The sequence below is a fragment of the Rissa tridactyla genome, chromosome 5, assembly GCF_028500815.1.
Source record: "Rissa tridactyla isolate bRisTri1 chromosome 5, bRisTri1.patW.cur.20221130, whole genome shotgun sequence".
NCBI lineage: Eukaryota > Metazoa > Chordata > Aves > Charadriiformes > Laridae > Rissa > Rissa tridactyla.
Window position 1 is genome coordinate 71,766,365 of NC_071470.1, and position 26,228 is coordinate 71,792,592.

The following is a 26,228-nucleotide window of genomic DNA, read 5'->3' on the forward strand; positions in this document are numbered from 1 at the left end:
AAAAGCTGAATAACATTTTCACAGCTGCATTACAATGTAATTCACATCAGAACCTCAGAAGTATGTCATTATTCTATTATTTCTACCTTGCACGTGGTTCTCCGGTTATTGATTTATGAGTCAATCTGAAATCTTACTTTGAGGCTTTTCTGCCAACTGTTAATAATACATTATACTTGTGATAAATGCTGTAACAACATAATTTACGTTCAGCTTTCAGAAACATTGCAAGAAAGCTTGTGATTATTGACAGCACAACCATTTAGATTTGCTCATTAATCTTGTCTACAAAATCTTAAGCCCAATAATGCGTTTGGTTTAAGGAAAGGTAATTCATTACAAGAGAAATCTGAAAATATTCCCCGCATTTTACTTAATTCTCTCTGGCATTGGGTATATTATAGCACTCCAATTTACACCTGTGTAGTTAAGGCTGTTATTTCTTCAACATTAATCCCTTGGTTTTAGGGGATTAGGAAACAAGCATATAGATTGACTACAGTATGAACATGCCATACAGGTTTGCTACCGCAACATTGTTTAGATTAGAGAGAAAAAAAAAAGACAGGTTTATAACTTTACGTGTGAAATATGACTGCTAATTTAAGGTACTTTCAAGCACTCATAACAGCTTTTATTTTAAATACGGTCATCCGTATAACTAAATTTCTTTCCTTCTATATGGTAATTTTGAAAAATCAATACATCATAAAAGTCTTAAAAGGCAGCATTTCACACACAAAAGCAGCAAGAGTTTATCGAGCCAGTGCATGGACAAACTGACCTAACAGATTGGAACAGTTACCTCCACAGGATCATTAAACCACAAACTAAAAGATTTACACAATAGACACTAATGACTCTCCTAGAGAATCCACTACAGACTATTGATCAAAAATCCATTTTTAAATAAATTCCTAACTACATATTCAAAAATAAGTAGGAATGTCAAAATGTTTATTCAATAGAACATAATAGGCCCTCTGGAGCTATTACTGAGGTACCAAAAAGTAATTGTACTTTTTAGTGTATGGTTTTATGTGTAGATTGCAGAGTAATTTACAAAACCAGCCGAGTATCAGCATTACTATTTGGGAATATTTGTATATGGGGAAAATGAACCATAGATGGGTAAGGCAGGTTCATTCTTTACTTCAGTAGCAATTACTCCAAACTCACACATATATAGCAAACAAAGTTTAGGGTTTTTTAACCACAGGTGTTGGGGCGGAGGCGAATCCAGTCCTGAATTGTCATGAGAATTAGAAGAGATTGAGACAGGTTAAAGTAATCTGTTTGCTTCTTTCTTGGGGGGGGGGGAGAACCAACAACAACAGAAAATTATTCCGAAAGATCAGTGAACAGAAAACAACAAGGAAGTGACACAGCATGACATTTGATATAAAAATATGCACTGTTCTTTAAAAAAAAAAAAAAAAAAATACCAGAGAAAACCATTGCTATAAATTCTGACCTGTAATTAAAAACAAAACCAGTAGACAATACTGCAATCCCCAAAGAGATTGGAAACTTCTAATCAGAAGTCCCCTCCTATGCCAATGAAAAAAAGCACATAAATATATAGTAACTACTATACGCATTAGCAACTGTTGCCCAGCAATCTTCCTGTTTCCCACTCACATGAGTTCTGGAAGAAACTACCTTCCAGGCTGGAATTGGGTAGCATCTAAGTAAATAAGTAAATAACCCACACACTTGAGGTGAGGCACGTATCACTTCCTAGTTTCAAATGTTAACTGTTTTGAAAACACTATCTAATAATACGATTTTTAAGTATTTTGGACTAGGATCCATTAGAATTGCTCCAAAATTAGCATGATGTCCAAGTTTTCTCTGGAAGCCCTGTCACACACTCTGTTCCCCAGCCCAGGCACACGGCTAACCACGGCTTTAGGGAGCACAGTTTCAAAACTACTGCCTTCAAAAGCATCATATACTGACTGTGTTTCATAGGATGCAAATCCACACATCTTGCTGCTTCCTGAGAAGTGGGCAGAAAGCCTACACATGTAAACTCGACGTTTTAGGACTTCACACAGGAAGGTATTAACAACACACAGTTCCCACAGGGGATCGTATCTGTGGCTGGTTGACCTTGACAGGCTGCCAGCCACCCACCCAGCTGCTCTCTCACTCTCCCTTCTTAACAGGGCTGGTGGGGAAAATAAAATTTAAAAGCTTGTGGGTCAAGATGAAGACAGAGAGATCGCTTACCAATTACCATCACAGGTAAAACAGACTCGACCCAGAGAAAATTTGTTCAGTTTATTGCCAATTAAAATAGAGCTGGATGGTGAGAAACAAAAGACAAGAACTAAAGCATCTTCCTCCCACCCCCATTTTTCCTAAGGCTCAACTTCACTCCTTCATTCTCAATTCCTCTGTCTCCTCCTCCCTACCCTTCAAATGGCACAGGCAGGATGAGGAACGGGGTTGTGGTCAGTCTGTAACACTTGCTCTCTGACACTCCTTCCTCCTCACGCTTTTCCCCTGCTCCAGCATGGGGGCCCTCCCATGGGCTGCAGACGTTTAAGACCTGCTCCAGTGTGGGTCGTCTCCATGGGCTACAGTTTCTTCCAGGAGAATCTGCTCTGCCATGGGCTGCAGATCATTCTGGACATATCCACATGCTCCGGCATGGTCTCCTCCACAGGCTGCAGAGGAATGTTTGCTCCTGCACCTGAAGCAGATCCTTCCTCTCCTTTCCTCTGACCTTGGTGTTTGCAGGGCTGTTCCTCACACTTCCTCACTGCTGTGCAGCATTTTACTCTTTCTTAAATACATTTTCGCAGAGGCACCACTTGCCTTGCTGATGGGCACAGCTGTGTCCCATGGTGGGTCTGTTGCAGAGCCTCCAACCTTTTCTCACAGAGGCCACTCCTGCAGACCCCTCACTACCGTAACTTTGCCACCTACAACCAATACAATATGGTAGGGACTTAATCTGTAAAAAAACCACAAAAAACAAACCCAAAACCAACCAACCAAAAGAGTCACACACACCCCCCAAAAAACACAACCCAAAACCACCCAACTACCCACACACCACAACAAAGTCTACAAAGGAAAAAAATTTCACTAACAGATGCTGAATTGTGCCTCAGGCCTACAAGTAGGTCTACTTAACCCACTCAAAGTCCAAAATAACCAACTCCATTGCTAAACTAAAGAAAATAAATGTCCTTAAGATGCCTAATGGGTTATTCTGCTGCATCCAAACATGATCAAGGGGAGGAATAAGCCACATTTTTTCCCTACACTGAAAACGTACTGCCACGCTACTTAAGATTTGCGGCACAGATAAGTCGGGAAGCATCCTTTGCAATTTCTTAGAGAAGATTCTTCTTATACAAATAGTATAATTTATGTACATTTGAACTAGAATGAAAGTCTGTCATTAAGCTTTAAGCATTTGTATACACAGACTTGCACGTGCCTCTGACAGCAATTAATGAATAGCAGCAAATCAGTCTTCATTTCATGACAATGACTTCTGGAGTTAACTGTTCAGCATTCAGATGAGCTTCTAAAACACAAGAGTTCCTTTTCTTCTGTGCCAAGCCATGAGCAAAGTCAGCTTCCAGCAACAAAAATAGGAACACGGCTTCATCAGCGCTGTTCTGGGCACAACTTTCACACACTACATTACTTGAATTAGCAAAGGTTTCAGTAGGTTATTAAAAAGCAGAAAGTTGGTAACTATGCTTATTAAGATACTTAATAACTTTTATAAGACTATTTTTGGTTATTATAGTGGCAAACTTCACTCCCAAAATTCAAACTATGATTTCCTGTTGCAAGAATCTGCTTCAGATTGGATGCCTGTTCATTTCTAGAATGAGATAAGGAAGAAAGAAAAGAAAAAAAAAAAAAGGAAATACAGGGTGCGTTCTTTTCTGTCCTCACAGCACACAAATTGCTTTGGTTTTACTTAGTATGCCTATAAATTGCACCCTTTGAAACAGGGATTTGAGACTCAGGAGAGATCAGTCTTTGTCAAAGAAGCTATCCTTTATAGTACCCAGCAGACGAAGCCTCTGAAAAGGACCATTTCACAAATTCCTAGGACATAAGCTGACTAGGAAGTGCTACACCATTTAGTTTGATCTATTGTAAGACACTGCCCTTTAATCGCTCAGTGGTCTCTGTACTGAGCCTAGGAAGTTGTGACATTTTAAAACAGCACCCACTGTATCTCACCACACTTGGGTTTCGGTGGCCCATCATCCTGTGATCATTTGAATTTGTCCAACTTCAATGTCCTAGTTTTTCTCTAATTTCTCTTCCTAATTAAAGAAAGTACCTGATAAAACCAGATATTGAAAGCACTTTGACATTAATCAAGTTACTGGTCTTTTTGATAAGCTAAAACTTGTCAAATCTTCTGGTTCCTTCCATTACTTCTGCAAATTGTGCAAACTTCTTTAAACAAGGAAACCAGAATGAGATGCAGTTTTCTAGCACAGATCTAGACATAGAGATAAAAATCACCCGTTTCACACAGTTCAGTCAAACCACAGCATTTCAAGGGGAATCCACATTTATTTACTGCAAGCCTAAATTATTTCAGTAACAAGCCATTAATTCATGTCTCATACTCCAAGTTTCTCAAAATACAGCTTTGCATTTGAACAGCCTGAGCGGACTTAGTGGGTTGGTTGATTTGCTAGTCCAACTGAGATTGACTCAGTCCATCCATCTACACATTAAAACAAACAAAAAAACCACCACACACAATATGAACCTGAGTACCAATCCATACTAGTATAGCAACATTAATTTTCTAAATTTCCAGAGCCAAACTGAGAGCTACGATTGATTTCAGCAAAACTCTCCTACTCCTCTCTTCACAGCTGCAAAGTTGATCAAAGTATTTCCTGAAACTGCTTTAAAAATGCCAGAGGCTCCCATGAAAACAGGATGCCTGGAGGAACGTGGAGTAGAAGAGAGTAATTTGAAACTTAAAGCCCTTTACTAAAAATAGTTTCTACAAGACGTACAGCAGAACAATGATATATGAGGGTGCGACAAAGGGGTGCCTTGAGCTTGCTTTCATCTACATAAAACTTGTTGTTCCTTTTACCACCCAGAATGCAGCCATATGAAACTCAAGCCAGAGAAACCTGTACATCATACTGTCGCGTTTTGTTTGCATACATACAGAAATCTATCACATGCTCCTGAACAGTGCTTTGAAAGCAAATACTGCTTTAAAAGTATACCATATGTACACATTCATCACTATAGCAAAATCAGTCACTATATCACGTTGAAAAATCTTTCAAATAGAATATACAATCTGTCAAGCAGTACTATCATTTCCATCCAACTGCTGGTTCATACAGTGTAAAAATATCCTAGGAGCCAATGCTACTGTTACCAGGTAAGCATCTCAAGCTCCACACTACTCCCTAATTCTTTACAATCCAGTGCTATTTTCAGGCAACTACAGAAGCAGTGTTCGTAATATCAGACAAAAAGGGTAAGAAAAAGAGCAATTCCACACTTTGCGCTTATTCCTTCCAGAGGATGCGTGGCCTCAGCTCCTAATAAAGCCAATGGCAAATGAGGGCACTCAGCAGCTCCTGCAAGACTTCCATTGCATGTCAGGGTCACACCCTATTTTAATGGGCCCTTCATTTTAGGCATATAATTGCTCTTCACAACAAAGGAAGGGAAAATAACACGACTCTTCATAACAAATTTATTTACAAAACCACCCTAAAAAAATTGCATCTTCAACATTACAACAATACCTCATTTAGCTGTGAGATTTTGCTTTCATTGTTCCAGTAGATTTGGTGGAATAATTCTGGATTTAGATCCGTGTATGTTATGAGCAGAACCCAGCCATAGACTATTTATGATTCAGCTAAAGGATGTTGATATCATGAAGAATACCTAGTGTTATAGAAGGCAAACAATGGATTTTTTTTTTCAACTCCACTATTCTAATAATAGTGATTTATTTTTTTTCATCCCTAAAAGCAAAATGCCAATAGTTATCATGAAAAAGGATTACTCAAGTTGTTACAGATTAGACTAACACATCAACAAAGTCAGTAGGAAAATGAATTACCTTATTTTTCATTAGAAAAAGCAGATTTCCTTTCAGTCGGCACCATCTCTCCCTCGGTTCTGTATGCAAAGAAGTAAGAGATTAATAAAAACAACCCTTTGTCTTCACACATTAAATGCTTCTTAAAGAAGATGCATTAGTTATAAAGGTCAGAAAAGAAAATCATTAACAACCAAAAAAAAGCCAGCTTCACTCAGCAGCTGCCTATGTACAACATGCTGTTAAATGCCAAATAACTTCCCAGAAGGTTTCTTCTACTCTGCAGCTGAGAGAATTGGTGACTGCGGCATACACTCAACAGTGTTTTCTCTGCTTTTCTCCCTTTTCCTCACATGGGAGCAGAAACAGCCACTTTAGGATGGAACGGCTTTTGCTTTCATCATGTCAAGAGATGAAATATAATCCTTGTTAAGACACAGAAACATTTACTATTCCACTTCAATTAGAACATGTTAATCTGAATTTGCAACTTTCAGAAAATAAAAAAATGAGCAAACGAGACCTAAATATTTACAGTCACTTTGCTATTACTATTTTACTACACTTTTTTAAAGTGCTTAAGAACAGGAATAACAACGTATTTGTGTTTATACACACATGCAGGCACATAATCAAACTTTCAAGAACAGGGAATGTTTCAGAACTTTAGGGTCAGTGAGTAGGTCAAAAAACTTTAAAGAGTTATTCTTCCTAAACTAGCCATTTTTAAAATGGCATCATTTTTCTTTTTTAAAAAAGCACTTGTAAATATATATATATATATATATATATCTCTGTAGGTACAGACAGATACCTATTATGGACGTATGCAGATATCTATTATAGACATATACAGATATAGACCTCACAGACAAATGTCTTTTTAGACATTTCTTTAGGTCTTAGGGTCTCTTTAGACAAACCCTACATCACTTCTTAACAGAGGAAGGAACAGGTGTTTGGTTTTGGTTTGTTTGTTTTGGGGTTTTTTTTGTTTTGTTTTGTTTTTTTTTTTTTTTTTTTTTTTTTTTAAACACAAGATGTATTCTTTTTTATTTTTGAGAAGGCACATGAAACCCCAAGTCTCCAGACAGCAGCCAGCCTCAAATTGCTAAGGAGCTGGAAGAACAGCTGTACCCTAAGGTCATGTTATTCCACAGTTGCCTCTGTGAAACTCTTGTACTTCCCTCAAAGCTGGCCACCACTAGAGACATAATATTGACCAGAGGGATGTCTTATTAGAGTAAATAAATAAAATTCTCTTTTACTCTTGATAATTTCAATTAAGATGTTTGAAACATTTGAAAATCAGAATAGCTTTTCCCCCACAAGAAACTAGAAGGTTGGACTGGACTTACAATAACTGTTTTCAGTTATAACATGGGGTGGTTTTGGTTTTTTTTTAGAAAAGGAATTAAAGTTCCTGGATTTTCCCAGACCTACTAAAGTGCAAGAACGATACAGAAAAGAATGCAATATAAATTGATGCACATCCGCCAACTGAAAAATCTAAACACAGCTATCAAATCTGAGTATGTTGTTTTACAGTACAAGTACAGGACTCTACTAAGACTAAATTCCATCCTCCAGAAACCTACAGGCATCAGAACAAAGGAACCCTATCACATTAACATTGCAGCGTTTTCTAATAAAATATATTTTTATATAGGATTGGGAAAGTCACTACCTCATAAATGTGAAAAATAAGCAAGTCCAAAGATTAATCAGACTAACGATGACAAGTCTATCAGTGGATAGTGTATACAGTGACAAAAACGCCTCGAGAGAAATGACCCTTCTCTCAAGGGGTCATAATTTGATTGCTAGGAGCCAGGTGTGACTGGGCAACAGAAACATCCTACATATGCCTAGTTCCTTAAAACACTTTCACAGAGTCTACCACCACCGACCACAGCACAGGCAGCCCATAATACTGGGCCAGATGACTGTTTGGTCTGTCTCTGGTCAACCTAAGGTTTTTAGCAACAAATATTAGCACTCAACTTATTGGTAAGGGAAGAAAAATTCAAAATGTCCTCATAAACATCAGATAATGACTGGACAGGGCTTGATATGCTGCCTTCGATGAGAGCACAGGGAGAGAATCCTGTTGAGGAACCCCAAAGCAGCCAGAAATGGACGCTCACTGGCACTCCGCCCAGGAAGTTTGCCACATCCTCTACAGGGAACTCTAGCCGTTTCTCATTATAAAACGTATAAAATATTCTGAAAACATGGCACAAAATTTTCTCAGCCCCTTACTATAATTGAGTCTTTGCTGGTTTGAGGTGGGTTTTTTTCTTAATAAAATATAAGTAAATATAATCACAATGAAGATCAACTGGGACAAATGAAAATAAAACATTTGCTATTGCTGAAATTATTGTATTAGGACTAATTTTACAGCTAAACAGGAGCTATTTCCTAACAGCTACCGAGGGAACAGACATTTATTCAAGTTTACAGGAAATTGAAAGACATTTAAAATATGATCATAAAAGCCTGAAGAAACCTGCAAAGGAGGTGGGAAGCAAGCCATGGAAAAATCTATAGTAATAACACAGTTTTGAAGGGTGGGTCCCGAGGAACTAGATATCTAAACTTTAAAACATGGCAACTAGTCACTGGTGACTAGCAATCACTACTAGTAAAAAACCCAAGCTTTCTTTACAGAAAAAAATATTAATAATAATAATGTCAAGGACTGAGTACTGTTTCTCAGGTATATGACAAAGGAAACTTGAAAGCTTGACCAAACTAAAGAGCTGGCTTTAAACTTCTTTATTTAGAAAGGTATTTAGCACCACTCAAGCATCACTAATGAAGAAAACTGAAAACTCAGAGGCGTGTGCGATTAGTGAAACTGTAAGCTGACAATTGCAGAAAACATGCGCATCAACCACGGGTAGTTTTCAGTGAAAGTCATTTTTACCTATTAATTTTTCATCCCCGACCACTCTGCAAATCTTCAGTTTTCCTTCCTTGTCAAAACAACCCGACGGTCGCCTGGCCAGCAAAGCCAGATCTTTGGCATTGAATTTCATGAGGTTGCCAGGGAAGAGGATGAAGATGAATAAGAGATGGAGGAGGACAATGATGATGCTAGTTAGTTTGTTGAAGCAGAGCAAAATCTAGGCAGCAGATATGAAGGTCAACTGAAATATTAAAAACAAAACAGAAAAGAAAACAAGAGATGCTGCTGTTTATTGTGATTTCCACTCTGTTGTGCCCTCCAAACGCTGTACTTTCTTTCATAGTACAGAGCAGAGCAAGTAATAAGGAAAAACCCCAAGGTTACATAGGTGACACCGTCTCCCCACACACTTTTTAAGAAAAAAAATAAAATGTAGTTTTGCTTCCCAGTGCTTTTATAACCTCATGCAGAAGATGCAATTTTCTGCAGTAGTTCCACAGTTTATCAATGCTACTAAAAATATATTTTGTCTATTGGCATATAAATAACTAGAAAGCTCAAATATGCATTCATGGGGAAGGGGAGGAAGATTGCTTTGTACTTCTGTCTCCTTCACAGGAACAATAACTCTAATAAAATACAAAACGTTAACTATAAAAGTTCATCACATACTCAAGTATTCATGTTTTGCTATACTAACATATATTTGTTTGCAAACAAATATTTTTGCCCAAATTGCAGTTAATACTTAGTTAATTGCAGTTAATTTTACACTGCTGCAAGGCTGAGAAAATAAGTCCAGAAAAGTAGTTCTAAATAGATCTTCCTTTTAATGCCCAAAATATTCTATGCTCTTAATATCCAACCCCTTTGTAAAGGCCTTTCTCAAAAGCAAGTTATTGCAATCACCCTTATACAACCAAGCAACAGAAGTTTGTCAGATAGCTTTTAGTATTCCTATACCCTTTAAAAAAAAAAAAAAAAAGCACCCAGTCCTCAGCACGTGGAATTCAGAAGCCGGTTTCTGTCTCGAAATCAGAAGCCTTTGTTCTTCAGAAGACAGCACTCACGTCTTTATCTCACAGAGATCTACAACTCTTAACAACTCCCGATCAAGTTCCTTCCAACTGTGGAGCTGAAGGACAAGTTACATCTTCGGCACTGTATCTTGCTGTGGGCCATTTCATTCCTGCTTTTCCTTTTATATTCACTTTCTTTGCTCAAGTTTATCCCTCAATCAATGACTGCTGCTGTATCCTTTAATTTCCAATCACCAACCACAGCCAATTCCAATGGCACTACAACAGTGAAAGCAGACCAAGCTTAACTATTACTTTGTACATATGAAATATGGCGGAGCCATAAATATGATGCTCAGAAGACAAATCTCCAAGTAATTTTTTCCCCATAGGAAGGTTCTAGAATTCTGTGGAGAACTGCCATAAAGCTAAAAGCTCTTTTAAGTTTCCCTTTCGTTATCAAATACCCTTGTAAGCAAGAAAAAGAATACGTGCAAGCAGTTCCAACACATATCTAAGCAGTAGAAGGTTGCAGCTTCGACTTTTCCATTCATTCCCGCACATACACCTTCTTTCTTTTTTTCCCCCTTTAGCATCAGCAGCCATACTTGTTCTTTTAAGCCCACCTTCATGCCTTTGACTCCATTTCATAATCTTGCTGAAATTATAACCTCTTAACCACAGAACCTGACCTGCAATTCACAACATACAAGGATGCTACTGTGCCCAAAACGAGCTACTGACTCCGACATAGGCTCCATGCAGGTGCAGCTGGCTGCCTAAATTGACTACAACTGTGGAAAGATGAGTCATACAGCACTTACAAAAAGAATATTTATCATACACTGTAATCTAATACTACAAGCATATTCAGCATTGAAGAACAAATCCATCGGGAGGGCAGGGGAAGATGCTGGCTTGGCCACATGATACAGAAAACCCAGCCACGATGACCCTCGCAGAAGGCTTACTAGGGCATACAGGGATGTTGGGACTGGCAACGCGTATATTCCTACCAGCCTCTGTATGCCAAGTGGAATTCTTGGTTTTATTTTACAGCCACAGACGGTATTTTTAAACAACACAGCACACAGTGTTTACAACACGCCTATTTGTTGTTAAAAAAAAAACAAAAACAAAACATAAGCTTGGCAAGGTAAATATTTTTAGTGATCTCCAACTGTGCACTGGGTTTGTTATCAGCTGGTCCAATTTTTGTGATCTCCAACCGTGCACTGTTATTGTTATCAGCTGGTCCTCTCTCAGGCAGATATCTCACACACCTTTCACATAGCTCACTGGTAGCCTTCTTGTTTTAGAGAACACAGTTCTAGAAATTCAACTGCGACCTACTTAGTTATTGGTTTGTGAACTAATCAGTTCCAGTCCATTTCACAAACCCCCTATAAATCCACCCTAAACAGCATCTTCAGCTACATACGGCTACTTTAGATTGCTTCAATCTTTTTGAGTAGCGTGGAGGAAGTCAGACCCTATCAGTATGGTCCCAGACGGAAGAGTCATTGAAAACCATTAATAACAGAATAAAACATATGCTATCAAAGCAATGAAGCTTACTGGCTAAACTCTAATTATGCTTAAATGCAGTAATTACTGTTAATACATGGATATCTGTACTCCACATAGAACTGCAAAACAGAGAAGAGCAGGGGACAAGACAAGTGGTAAAACTGCTATTAAAAAAAGCTTTTGCTTTCCAGCAATGGAAAAAACAGAGTCAGGTAAACAGAACATTTTGGGCTTCTGGAAAGGCTACGAAAAGGAATAAAGAAATTCCAGGAGGAGATGTGCATATTGATTTTGTTATTTTTTTCCCCCCAAGGGAGATGGTGTGTCTCTTGCACTCATCTATCAGTAAAGCAATAAAGGTCTAGAAATCCCTTTTATCACATCTGTGCATCACTTGCTCTGCATATGAGCCATAACATGTAAATCATGTGGGCCAGTAAGAGTGGTACACAGCAGTTAAAACCCTTGAGACCGCATGCTTCGGTACATATAAGCCAGTTCCAGTCTTGAAATGCAAGGCAGCTGGGCCGGCAGAGTTCCACAGTGATAATAATCAAGGTGCCTGTTCCCTGGAAATCTGCCAGAGAAGCTAAACTAATCTAACGATGTCTGAATATTATTCAGACCTAAAGGGCATAAAAGATCATGAGATTCAAACTTGGATTTAACTTAGAAACTCGATGACCATCCAAAGGTGATCACAGCCAGTGTTGACACAACAATAAAATTGAAGGTAAAAAAATAATAATAATAATAATTAAAAAAACAATAGAAATGTCTGTCTACAGCTGCAGCCCTGGGTCTCCTTGAAGGAGCAGAAAGACTTTTTAGCTCAATAATCTACTTCCCTTCTGGCTCCATTTCGGAATAAAGCTGTCAGTCAGGGAAACTACTTAGTCATATAGTGCCTTTAAATGTTTCTCCCAGCTAATCTCTTTCCTAGCATGAACTCAGATAGGAAAGATAATATCTCCAGTTATTTAATACTGGTGGTTCAAGAGACAGGCATTATTTAATACTTGCGGTTAGAGAGAGGCATACTGAATCTAAAGTCCCTCTCAACATTTTTCCCCACACCACCACCACAACCATAATTTATAAGGAAACCAGACCAGTCAATTACTTTGTGAGTGGCCAGGAGAGAAAGAGGTGGAGGAGTCTACGTCCTTGGAAGCAATAATTTTAGAACAGAGGACAGTTTTGACAGCTCATGGACCACAAAATTTATGAAGTCTGTTGGATGTCCCCTGTTCCCCCACATTTGCAATTATAGTTTTCATGATCACTTTCTATGGACATGGAACCATCAAAACTATTTGATTCATGTGATGCAGAAAAAGAGCAGATAAATACTGTAACTGTTAAGCACCAAAGTTGCACATTTTTGATTATCACAATGAGAGAAATATACATTTTTAATCACTTGAAAAAAAGATGTAAACCCATCTCTTACCCTAATACATAAATATTAGAAGGCAATCAGAACTAGTAGCGCGTTCGAGCAATCTTAAATTACAAGGAAGTTTTATCTTGCAAGACGTGCACAAAATTGACTTGAGCGCATACCACTAGCAGGAAAAAAAGCTATACATTGAAACAATTTGCAACTGATCTCCAACTCTTGCACCCTGCAGGACAGCTACTAAGAGGTATTTTGTTAGTTTCAGATAACCACCAAGCTGTAGGTGTTCAAAGCAGTACGCGCAGGAAATCACTGATGCCAATAAGAGAGAGTAACCACCTTCACGACTGCATACAATGCCCTGAAACAACATTTTCAGCACTATCTTTTAGGTTCCAAGGTTTCTTATGAATCTTAAGTGCAGTTCAACATTAAAGAAATTAGCACATACCACCTTGCAGCTTTCATTAGTATTGCATTTAATTCTAAATATTTTGGTAAAAGTGTTAAAACACAGTCTTTGTAATGACGCCATCTCCTAAACCTCTAAAACAAAGTCAATAAAATTGGCTGCCCAATTTCACTAGTTTAGCAATTTCAAAAAGAAACACACTAGAACTCATGTCTGCAAGTCCTCAGAGACCCTGCCAAATACATTCTAAATTTCCCTTCTCTTCCTTTGAAAAGATACAATATTTTTAGTTCACATCATTTTGTATTAAGAACTTCTTTAATCTTTGGAACACACACAGTGCAGGAAACAGCCTTCAAAAGGAAAGCTGCAAATTTAGTCCATGATTTTGTCTTTGAGAATGATATTCTTTTTAAGCAAAGTGTTATTGCTAATTCCACATACTGTCTCTTTATCTCACCCATAAAGTAATTACTAGGCCATGAAATATAAATAGGACACATTATGCCCCCTCCCATTAAAATTGTCCATTCTATCACTGATCCCTGCACAGTCAAACAAAACACTGAGTTTTCTATCTTGGGCTGAGGAAATAAGAGTGCTATGCAGAGTCAGCAAAAAGAATTAATATATGGCAGGAGTTTCAAATATGCAGATATATTGATATATCTACATGAAAAGTTTGACAATCTAAACTGTATTTAAGTTTTACCTTGAAAATTATTACCAGGTGATTAGGGAAGCAAACAGCCCTGGCTTACACAAATTCAGAGACTCTATTCCAAAGAAGGTTTCAGGGGATCTGCAGATGGGAAACAACACAATGGGATAAAACAGTAGAGGAACATTTGTCTTAGAACAGAATCTTCCTTTTAGTTTTGGGGTGGGTTTTTTTCCCCCACTAAGGTAAGATAGGCAAGATCTATATAACAAACATCACTAAATGCTAGGTTATCTACAGAAGGTATCTATTGGCAATACAAAGTTATTTCTTTCTATATGAAGTTAAAGACGCATATCAGCCAGCTGCACACAGTCAAGCTAGCTGATTGTACCCGTGGAAAATTTCAGTTTATTTCTAACTTTTCAATCTCGTCACTACTGTCTCCTGGCTATCTTATTTCCTACTAGCAAGATCAAAGCTAGGCTGATCATATATTGCTTGTAATTTTCACTTGTACTTTGGTAAGCTGCCAGTACTGTTGTAGTTTATTTGAACAGATTATCATCTTAAATTAGTTCAAATGTTGCTTCCTATCATTATCAGCCATTATGGCCTTCCAAAAAAAAATTGGAATAAAAGATGACAGGTCAGCCATATTTAGCAAGTTTATCAGTCATGTCACTTCCTAAGACACCCTCAACTGAGCTTTCCCAGCTTGCATAAAACAACAGTAACCTAGAAAAACAATTTTGAAATTTTTTTTGTGTACAAACAGAAGGTAACAGAAACTTTAAATAGTTATCTCTTTTCTCCCCAATAGTACCAATGTTCAATTGTATTTTATGCTGAAACACACGCATACCATACTGTAATAACTTTTATGCGTTTATCCTCCCTAAATTCTCACATCTGTCACCCTTATCTCACAGTGCCCTAAAAAAAATAACTGAGGATCTCCAGCCAACAAGAGTCTCCCTAACCATAGCCGGCCCTTCTTCCAAGGGAGGCATCACCTTGCAATGGCGTAACACAGTACCACATAAACCAACCAACACCCTTGTATCAGTATCACTACTGTCTGCAAGCCCCTTTTAAAGTCTTAAAACTCACAAGACTTTAAAAGCAAAGTATCTATTGAAAAAAGCTGTGAGAGGTGAGCTATTCTATTTGGAGACAGATATTTAGAAATAAAATGCTGACTTGGATTTAAGGTCTTTCCTTCAGATGAAAAAGAAAAAAGAGTAACCTCACAGAACAGCTTTGTCTTCCCTTCAGCTGACAGACTCCCCAGTCAAGCAAATTCATAAATGATTCATGCAGTTTCCCAGAGTTCAGGTGTGACCTTTCAGAAGAAGAGATATTCTTGAATTTTGCTACCCCTAAAAAAGGTAACAGAAATAAACACTTGCTGTGAATAGGTGTAACCTGGCACACCCACTGAACGACGTACTTCTAGCTACTGATACTGATCCAACTGAAAAACATCTCTGTGAAAAAGAAGTCGTTTATCAATTGTGGGAGTTGCCCCATGTGGTTCACGGCTTAACAAACCCTGCCATGCAAGGTAGAGGATTGAACAAGAATGATCCTGCTGCTTTCGCCAGCGACTCAAAGTCTTCAAACTGCACCTTCCGTCAGGCTGTGCTTCAGCAGCCACCATCCTGGCACTGGCGCAGGCTCCTGGGGAAAGGGAGCCCTTCTTCCCCACGGCAGCACTAGGACCGGTGTAGCCACACAGTCAGCTTAAGGAACTTATCTTGAGAAACAACCCCTAATCAAGCTGCTCCCTGATCAGACTGCCTACCTGGCTGCAGAAATGTCAGTGCCAGCCCATCACAGAGGACAAAAACGTGCACCCGTAGGTAATCTTTCTGCAGATGACCACAGATGCGTCAGCTTAGTATGATGATATAACTGCGGCCTTAGGACAAAATTCACGTGTAAAGGACTTTAAATGTAGTCCTTACGCAACAAGATTCCTGGCAAATCCAAATTAATCCAGGAGCTTTTCTCAAATCTCCAACTATACTTTCAAGCAAAACTGTCTTAAATTCCTCTTTCTCCCATGTCTGCTCAGGTGACTGCCTGCCCAGACACTGCTGCAGAGCCAACTGCACGGGCTGTAACTTTCTCTTGGGCCTGCAAGAAAGCTAGATTATGGAAGTTATCCATCTTAAAACCAACGCTTAAAAACAAATACCAGAAGATTAAGTCAGTCTTCCAAAACCCTATTGAAAACTGACGACATCAATTGATGTTTCAAAGCCATCAGCTACGCAAAAATGACTGTTAATATGAATTCAGCCACTACCGTGAGACTGTGGTTTCAGAGCAGGTGGCCTCCAGCTAAATATTAGCATTTCAGTTACTACTTAGTTACAAGTTTATTTACGCAGCAGATTCCTTTTGGGAATGGACACATAAACCTTTTGTAACCTGCCATTTCAAACAAAACGAAGAGGCAAAGCAAACCTGAGTATAGCATAGCTTATTTCACCAGGAGCTCCTATACATGTGACAGTAGGTAAACCAGCCTGGAGGAGGTAGTGAGCTGGGACCACTGATCCCCTAAAGAAAGGGATGAGAGGAGGACACAGTAACCGGCTTCAAAAACATGTTGCACTGTATTAAAAGTGGCAACATGCTCCATTCTGCAAGATACTGTATTTGAGTAGCAATAACTGCAACTGTTGCCTCTAAAAGACTTATTTCCTCTCTTTTCCAATATCTATAAAGATGCAAAAGGTAGAGGTAAACTTAAAATACAGCACTGCTATAACATCAATTTTACTGGTCATTTTTACTATAACAGACAAATTACTGTACTAATACTGCAGCTTGTACTCTGTAAAATACAGAGGGGTGTGATTACTATTTTTTTTTAAATCTTAAAAAGTTTGCAATCGCGAAACAATTTTGAATTTCTTAGCCTTTTTTGCTTTGCCTCATATCCTAGAGCCAAACAACTTCGACAGTCTTGGCATCTAAACTGACAGCAAGAAAAAAAAAAAAGAAAAAAGATTACTACATTGCTGAGAACACATTGCTGAGAAAATATAGCAATGAGAGTTTCTCTCTGCTTCTCCTCAACCCCAAAATTTATGGTATCTGAGGTTTATCTAAGCTATAAATATTAAAAAGATTTTAACAGAGGGTTTGAGAGATTTGGGTGGGGTTCATTTGAGCTCTGAAAAGATTTTAGCTACAAGACAGCTGAGTCAAGTCGCCCACAAAGTAAAATACAACATAATGCCATATTTTAAGATTAGAGGTATAAAGTGCTTGGAACAAAACCCCTTGGCTGAGTTTCAGACAGCTCCGGAGTTCACCATCATCTTTCTTTTGGTATTAACAGGAAGGAACCCCTCTTACTTTTTATAATTGTATCAATTCTGCTTTGGCTGTCTTTTACCAACACAGTCTTCAAGAAAATAACAGAAGTGTTTTTCCTTACAGAAACTTCAACGCACCTGTGAAGACCCACCAGAGGCTTTGATTTTACTATTCCAGAGTTAAGGAGAGACCATGAGCTCTCCTGCTCCTGCACTTTCTAAGGGAAACAGATTACTGGGTTTCCCTCAATTACCTCTAAACTGACAGAAGGAAAGCATTGAAAAGTAATATTTGATAACGATAATTAATTTGAATAATTGAAAGTCAACAAAAATACCAGAAAAAAAGATAAATCTTCGTATGAAGTACGTTCCCTACTTAAATACACTGCTCCTGAAAGTTCACAAATATCTGGTTACCTGCGTTTCTAATTAAAAAACTAGTATCACTGTTGAGAACATAGTTGCTGAACAAATAAATCTAAGAAATGGTGACTTAGTGTTGTTATGTTAAGGAAGAGCAAGAAATCATTTTAACTGTGTCTCAATGATTTAATTTTTATATGCAATGGAAGTCTCAGTTCAGCAGAAACTATTATGTCATCTGGAGGCAAAGCAAAATTACAGAGCGAAGAAATGCAACAAAACTCATGGAACACGATAACCACTACGGATGTTACTGCTTTATGCTGATCTGGCAGCTACAGCAATTACAAGCCATTAATTGACCTTTTGCCTGAAGATCAACAAAATATCCTCAATTAGCAGATTGGAATATAGTTTATATATTTTAAAGAATCAATAAGACATATCAAGATGACTTATAAGCTTCAAAATTATTTTTTTTAAACCAAGCTGCTGCTGAAATCTCCCTGAATTCATCCAAAGTGACAAAAGGTTAGAAGAAAGTAAGAGGAGATAATTTAGAACGACAACTTGAATCCAAGGCCAAAGAACGATACAGAAGGCAATCAAGCTCTCCCTATTCAATTAAGATTAGGACTGCTCAACCCGCATATTTGCAAGTACAAAAGCTCTCTTCCTTGGCTTACTCCATGGTGACCTATGTGACTGCTGATTTTGTGGCTGCAGAATTCCTCACTATTACAACCTTCAAGCAACACAGACACCATGTGTGGGAAGTCAAAACCTACTAACACCTTCCCATGCAGACAGGTAATTCAGGAAGTGTAACACTTCACTCAAACTTAAATTTCCTATTTTTGAATAAACATCATTACACTACCTGTTTTCACTAATATGCAACTTTTCACTAGCTGGGAACATCGAGAAAATAAAAAAATACTGGAAAATAAATGAAATCTTAAAGTTAGTAATTGGGCAATAGAGTCATATATTTAACTGGATTTCTGCATACAGTTATCTACTCTGTAATATATGACACCCTATTCTGTTCAGCTATAAGTGGTCACGGGCAAATGTTCTGCAAATATTTTTTTAAACCATCTTAGTCCAAGAAGCTAGAACTGACAAATAGCCCAGCTACATAAAACCCACCAAAAATACATGTTTTTCAGATTAAACACCTCATGCAAAGATAATAAGTTCACAGCAATAACTTAAAGAAAAAGAAGGCTGCCACAGTTATACACAAAATACAAAATTAAAGAATTGGTTTCATAAGATATTCATGCTCCTTATGTACAGAATTATTCGGGTAAAGAGTCCGTGATATCAGTGGTATGATACAATTACTACAAAACAGGTATGTCTGAATTAAAGAATGGCTTTGCAGTAAACATGAAGCATAACTATGATTTTCACTAGAGGCAGTCCAGTGCTGAATGTTTCTGTGATGAAAACCGAAGGTGCACAGTAGTACAAGCCAAGCCCCTTGACACAGAAACCGAGCTTGCCTCAGGACGTGAATGGTTGGTAACAGGCTCTTTTCCATCCCTAGTAAAATTGTACTCGATTTCCCGGCCTGGAAAAGCTGCTCAACATCTAACTGAAGGATTGTCACTTACATTTTAATCAGACCTACATACTTTGAAGGATTCATAGCTTCTAAAAGACTCTCCGGGCAAGAATAAACAGGGAAACCAGCCTGAAACAGAGAAACAGAACTTAGAAGGGGACCAACAAACCCAAAGTACAAAAAATTTGACTCTAAAAAGGCAAAAAAAAAAATAAAAAAAAAAGAATATCCCCCAGAGCTTCAGCTTGCAAAGCTTTGAAGAGGTGATTACAAACAGGCTATTCCTTGGTCACACTTGCATTGTTTGCTTTCCTGTCATCCCGTCAGAGGCAAAGGAGAACACCTACAGCCTGGCCAGAGCTTTGAGTAAGCTCCTCTCAGTCTGGGTAATAGTAAGCTTCCGAGACCTGTTTGCAGCAGGCAGCGATGCAGCAGCCAGGTCTCACAGCCTCGGAGAAGGGTTTCACACAATAAGAACAGTCTGAGGAAGATGCCTTCCAAGTAAAAATGGGGAAAACATTATTTTATTTATTAATAAAAATTATTTTATTCCAAAAAATTGACTAAACTCCATCCCAGTCAGGACTGGAGCAGTTATCAGTGCTTACTAGTGACATACAGCCAGATATTGGAGAAGAATATACTCATGGAGTGACTATATAACAGTGCAATTAATTCAGCACAAAAATAAATTTGAATAATACCATAATGAACTATCTTCCTCCTCCTCACTGCATCATTCCAAGACAATTTTATTGCATCACTGCAGACTTGTAGTTATTTTCATCTTAACTACATTTGCATACATTAGCAGGATGTGAACCTCTTAGGATTTAAATCTTTCAGAATGAAGGCTTTCTTTTGTATTAAATAAGCAGGAATATTAGGTAACTTATGAAAGAAAAATGTTTCTCAAGAAAGTGAGGCTAAAGCATTTTCTAAGAAATGCAGTTTGAGAACATGCTTCAAGACTGTAGACTTCATAGAAAAAGCCACCAAAGAATAACAGCTGGACTGGGACACCACAACAGAGAGGAATGTTTGGTGACAGAGAAAGAAAGAACCAAATATGCCAATGCGCTTTAAAGGTGACAAGCAGGAGAAGTATCAAAGTTAATGATCAGAGCTGAAATAGTGACCCGGTCTGGCCGGGAAAGAGAAATTAGAGTTGGTGGGAACAAGAAGGAGTGAACATATGTCAAAGACCATGGAGAGAGAGCAGTTTGTGGGAGCCGCTGGCAGACCTAGAAGGGTAACAGAGAGGTAAGAAGGCAGCACACCCAAACTTCTGGGTCCAGGCCAAAAGAGACAGTTTTATGATCCACCCACATCTTCTTCCAACTCTAAAGAAACCCAGGTGAGGTGGCTGCTCGGTGGATCAACTGCTCTGCTGCAGCTGTTGGAGGGGAATACTGTCTGCAATTGATGCATTACAGCCTTAAAACCGTTATTTCAATTAGAACATCAGTTGCTTACAGGGTTTTCTCCTCGCCCCCCGTTCTTGAATTTTCAGACATTAGACTAAACTATTTTGTTCACCTTGCTTGAAGGCAGAAGAGCAACTTGTGCAGGGATTTAGACAAAGAAGTTTAAGGAAACTTACATTCTGCTCGTAAATAGCTGTTGCCTTTGCCTAAAAAAAACTTAAAATTTGCAGATTGCAAGCATGTACGCACACAAATAGTATTTTACAAAAGTGTTCCATTCAATTTACCCAGCATAGGTTGTTGTGGTTCCCTCCACCACACCATTTCACTGTGGTGTATCAGTACCTTACAAGCGAGACAAAAAAAACATACCCATAAAGGACTTGTAAACTGACTCCTTCCTTAATTTCCTTCAAGGCAGTCAGGCAATTAGAAGTACGTTAGTTGGAGGATATGCACAGTGCCACGTTTCTCTGGTTGTTTCTCAGACTTAATTGTCTCCTTCCCTTGCCAGCACACAGATTTTTAAAATCAGTAAATACAAAAAAAGGAAGACTGAAATTTTGCGTTTTGATTTGGAATGCCACAAAGACGGCACTTTCTTTGTACCTTCTAGGTAAATATGACCAAAACTTTAATTTCTGCCCAACATTTCTCTTTGGGTTTAAAATATTATTTCCACCACCACCACCCAAGGAGTAATGCAGAGCCACAAGACTTCTTTATTAAGCCATTTACTGTTTATTTGCTTCCTCAAAAAACACTTTGCTAAGCTTAATTAGTCTATGGATACGTCAACTGATTTCTCCTGCTCTACCAGAATAGGAAGATTCAACCTCTATTTTACTCTAGCAGAATAGTATAACATTAACTTAAAATCATGATGTAGAGCGATGCATAGGCAACTCCCTTGCCATTAGCACAAGCATCAAGACCAGTCACATCAGGCTCTTTGTGCAGGTGGACAGAAGAGGTGTGAAGTCTGGAGGGGCAGCAGGTAAAGGAGGGGTATTATTGTTGCCCCTTTTTTTTTTTTTTGCTGCTCCTTTTGAAATGTGTGAGAATTAAAGACTCTTCCTACGATTACCTTTCAAGCACAAAAAATTACCGAGGGTCAGAAACCTGTCAGTTATAACATCATCTGTTTTAAAGGTCTGAAGTCCTATAAAACATTTATCCTGACATGGAAATGAAAGGTTCGGGGGCAAGTCTTTATGTAAGTGTTGTAATGCGTTTCAACTTAATTGGATTTAATCCTCAAAAGAAACTGTAGTAAAAAAGTTATTCCTTGTAAAGCTTGTAAAGATAATCCAAAGAGACAAATTGACTATAACCAGTTACTTAGGGTTTCTACCAGACACCAGTCAGTCAATGGAACCCAGAGAGCACACGCTGGGGACACAGGATTAGTCCAACCACGCTAGAAAGAGACCTCTGGGTTATCAAAGCTACTAATAGAGAGCAACATCAGGCTCTAATCCTTTTCACAACATATATTATTGGGCTCAAACCTAAAAGCAGCTAGCTAGCTTTGTCTCGATATCCCCAAAGGAATATTGTTCCAGCACCAGCACATGACTGGTTTAATGGCAAGAACCTTCTGTAATTTCCAGACTAAATGTCTTAATGTCAAAATTATCCACATTATTACATCAACACTGACCTTTACCTTACATTTATGTTCTCTACTTTCCCTTCCTGGAAGTGTCAAAGCAAGCCAAGTTTTGGGTTTGTTGTTTTAATTCTTCCCCTGCAGGGAATGCCTTCCAGTCCTCACAACCCTTCCCTAAACCCACCTCAGGAAAACATACAGGACCAAAAACATATAAATACTCAGGATACACAAAGTCCAAGTTAAAACTACAGTGCTCAAAACCAGCCCCAGCTGTTCTTGGCCCCATGATTTATTTTCAAATTTAAAAAAGTGTTAGACCTCCCACCCAAAGCATCTTGGCCTTACCTACCATTATCAGAAAGAGTTGCTCTCCAGCTGATATGCATGAAGGTAATCTCTCACAATACATCAAGTAATTTTAACCTTTACACCATTACAATTACCCATTTCCAGATCCAGCGCTGCATCTACTTCAGAAATCTACCAACACCCCAGCAGAGTCTCTTACCACCTTTCACTAAACTGACATCAATCTAAGCAGCTTCTGTTTCACTTACATTGCCTCTAAATTATTAGAGCAAAGCATCATGTATTATAGTGCTATTCGATAACCTCTATTTCTAGCTTTCCTGAAAAAGTTGTATCCTTCAATATTCATGTTCTGTCATGACTGCTATGCTACTATCTTATGGCTGTGGTATCCAGTTCAGTATTCTGCAATTCAAATTATTCTATTTTACACCCCAGGCTCCAGGTATGTGCACAGAAGTGTTTCAGCTTTGTTTTCACTTCAGCTAATACAACCTTAACTGCATTCAAAGCTGGCATAGTCATAACCACTGGTTACATTACCTGACTACTATCCTCAGAAATATTTATTGCACTTAACTTTTATTCTAATAATTGCCCACTCTTCTGTACAGTTACATCGCTGCTGCTGTGCTGTCCTGAGTTTCCTACCTCTTTTCACGTATACTTTAAAAAAAAAAGTTATATGCATGCAAATCTAGCACATTTCTTAGTTTTAAATTCTTCTTCAGCAATGGCACAAATTCTCAATGCCAGCAAACTGTTTCTCCAGGGATTACAGTTTGAGTTCATCTTTTAAAAGACTTCTCTTCTACTAGATGCATTTTATGTGCTCAAAATTCCCAAAGCCTTTGTGCAGGACCAGGTCTCAAGTAATCCATGACTTTGTTATCCTGCTACATCTCTTTCTTTCACGGCCTGGGAGAATTCTGTTCAGTGCCAAGTGAGCCTCCACACGTCCATGCAGCTTCTCCAGTCCACTGGACTGTTCCAAAAGAAACCTTCAATATTTCTACTGTCTGCAGAGTCACAACATACATCTGACATTACCCTTCATTAGCCAGATCTCTCTTCAGCCTTGTTTTATAGAGCCACAAGCTTCCACTGGTATACTGAATAGACACGTCATAATGAAGTGGATTTACCATTTTGTCCAGCACATCTGCATTTGTATGTATCCCCATCTCTCCATTCCTCCAGTATGTGACTTCCAGCCTGTATGCTTTTTGTCTACTCATGACAGAGCACCACATTAAACAAAACAGTTAGCAAGCTTAGAAAAGAGACACATTGCAACTTAACAGTTCTTTCATCTTCACCGCGCCCCCCCCAGAAGTAAAACAAGTTATTACCTTCACTGCCATCGGTTACCTGAAGCTTCTAGTGGCTCATTTTCTAACCATTAATAAGGAGAGGAAAAAAAAAAGAAAACCAAACTCTCACAGGAAAATACAGGGCAGGCTTATTTCTAAATATTCTCTCTTTTTAAAAGTTACTAAACGTATTCCTCTGGATAGCAAAAAATCCAAGTATCCTAAAAGAAACCGAAGTTAGAAAACATTCAGACTGGAAATGGGCTTTCATCACTGAAAAGTATGAGACACTTCAGTTCTATATTCACAGCAAAGCAACACAGTCTTAACTTAAAGAGCTGCAATGGTACTACCATAGTAAGAAAGCTCTGAATCTCAAATGGTGGCTTGTCACTTTTCTTCTATAACAATGAAGAAAATCGTGACAGTGCATGAAAGCAGCAGCCACAAATCTGTACACTTCCACACTCCCCACACGTAAAACAAAGTCAGAATAAGAAACAGTAGACAGCACTACCTCTGTCACTAGGAGGTATTGATAGAAAAAACAAGCTCTACTTACTAAAAGAGAATGCGAAATGAAAAACTGTGCAGAATATAAGCAGCAAAGACAAAAAGTTGCAGTTTCTCATGGCATAGAACAGAAAAATTTAATGTAACAACTCTGTTCTGGATCCTTAAGACAGATTTCTAACCAGTCCATGTAACACTCTAAATCCTTCGAGATGATACTATTTACTAGATGCTTTACATAAAGTCCAGAAAGTTATGATGGAACACTAATTTTATTGGGCCTATTTATGAATTGATAGTACTTTCTTCTATGAAGAGAACAGCAAATCAGAACAGCATGTATTTTCTGAAGATATTTGGTCTTCATGTTTTCATTAGGAAGAACAAATGTTATTCACACATACTTAAAGTAAATACAAATATTTTTCCTCATTTTACATGCCACTCAATCTCAGTAACATAGTTTGTAATAATAATATATGACTTTTAAAGAAAAGCAGCATATGACTTTTAAAGAAAGACAGCATCTCTCCTTGGAATCTTTTCCCTTAAACTCCTTACTGTATCTTCTTTCTACCACTATGTTTTGTTTAAAAAAAATAGTGGAGGGCAGCTGCATGTAACCGTAACAGTACAAGTTTGGTTTTACCAGCACTTGGCTTTACATACAGAGAAGATGCAAACAGGAACACTAGCAAAACACTACATGGATTCAATACCAAATGTATTTTGGTACTGAATCCAAACTTTACGGACCATGAATTACTTTAGTGTTCCCCCAGCTTAAGCCCCATATTCTTGCTGGAAAACTAAATATATGCAGATACCTTTATCAAAAAGCTTTGAGTCAAATTATGTAAAATACTGAGCCTGTTCTCTGGATACAGACTGTATCACAGAAACCTAAAACCCTAAAACCAGAGTTACAATTGCATCTTTTGATGTACTAGAAGTGACAACATTCGTTATCTCCACTTACTTCATAGCATCTAAGAGCTATCTATCTATTCACAGGACAGAATCTCACCCATTTTACAGAAGGAAAAAGAAAAGCCTGTCATCTTTAATAAATTTGAAATGCAACTCAGTCACCACTTCACTCATCAGCAATACAGAAACGCAGTAACTGCTACAAACACAAGAGGGAACACAGCTTCTACCACAGCTGCTGAAAGGGCACAACCGAAATTCTCCCAGGGTGTTTCATGGCCACCAACTCACTCCTTCAAGAAAGCCTGGCCGTACTGCAAGCAGTAACATAACCCTATTACTTGTCTACTCAACCTCACTTTTCTAGCAGTTATTTAATTTCAGGCACAGTGTAAGCCACAGGTGCTTCACCCTGACAAAGTCTGAATAACTTGCCTATAATATATAATCAGACAAGTCTAGTTAAACAAGAAGAGCTGCTTTGATGCACACTAGACTTTTCTTAAAGGTAAAATAATAATTCTACTGTAAGTTATTTACATTTGGTTTCTAAATTATTTTTCAGCAAATGACAGAGCCTGGTTAGACGTACCACTTCTCCTTGAACACACACACACACACACATAAATAAAATACACTTACCTAACTTCTTACTAGCAACCTTGCTTCTTGTCATTTTTAAACATCTTACTATTTTAAATGCAGTCTGATAACCCAGATACTGGTTACATTTATAAGCACACAGGTCAGCAAGCTTCTGGTCTGTCTTTGACTATCTGTATTATTAATTCCTTTTTTTTTTTTTTAATATTTAATTAACCCTTTTTTTC

The 26,228-nt window shown here is 38.2% G+C and overlaps 1 protein-coding gene across 5 annotated transcripts in view; it reads right to left on the reverse strand.

The window, feature by feature from the left end:
* The window catches only part of INPP4B (inositol polyphosphate-4-phosphatase type II B), a 497,007-nt gene that overhangs the window by 378,732 nt on the left and 92,047 nt on the right, over nucleotides 1-26,228 (reverse strand). The window contains exons 1-3 of one of the 5 annotated variants that reach the window (XR_008466518.1): nucleotides 10,064-10,088; nucleotides 9,012-9,234; nucleotides 6,101-6,159 (exon numbers count right to left, since the gene is read on the reverse strand). The exons of 1 other annotated variant lie outside the window; for it this stretch is intronic. Coding sequence is in view for 1 of the 4 variants with exons in the window: in XM_054201960.1 (XP_054057935.1) it covers nucleotides 6,101-6,159; nucleotides 9,012-9,123 (171 nt within the window). In the remaining 3 variants the exon portion in view is untranslated. Of the gene's footprint in view, nucleotides 1-6,100; nucleotides 6,160-9,011; nucleotides 9,235-10,063; nucleotides 10,089-14,068; nucleotides 14,159-26,228 lie in introns of those variants that run through there. 3 more of the 5 variants (XM_054201960.1, XR_008466517.1, XR_008466520.1) reach the window with 3 other exon arrangements.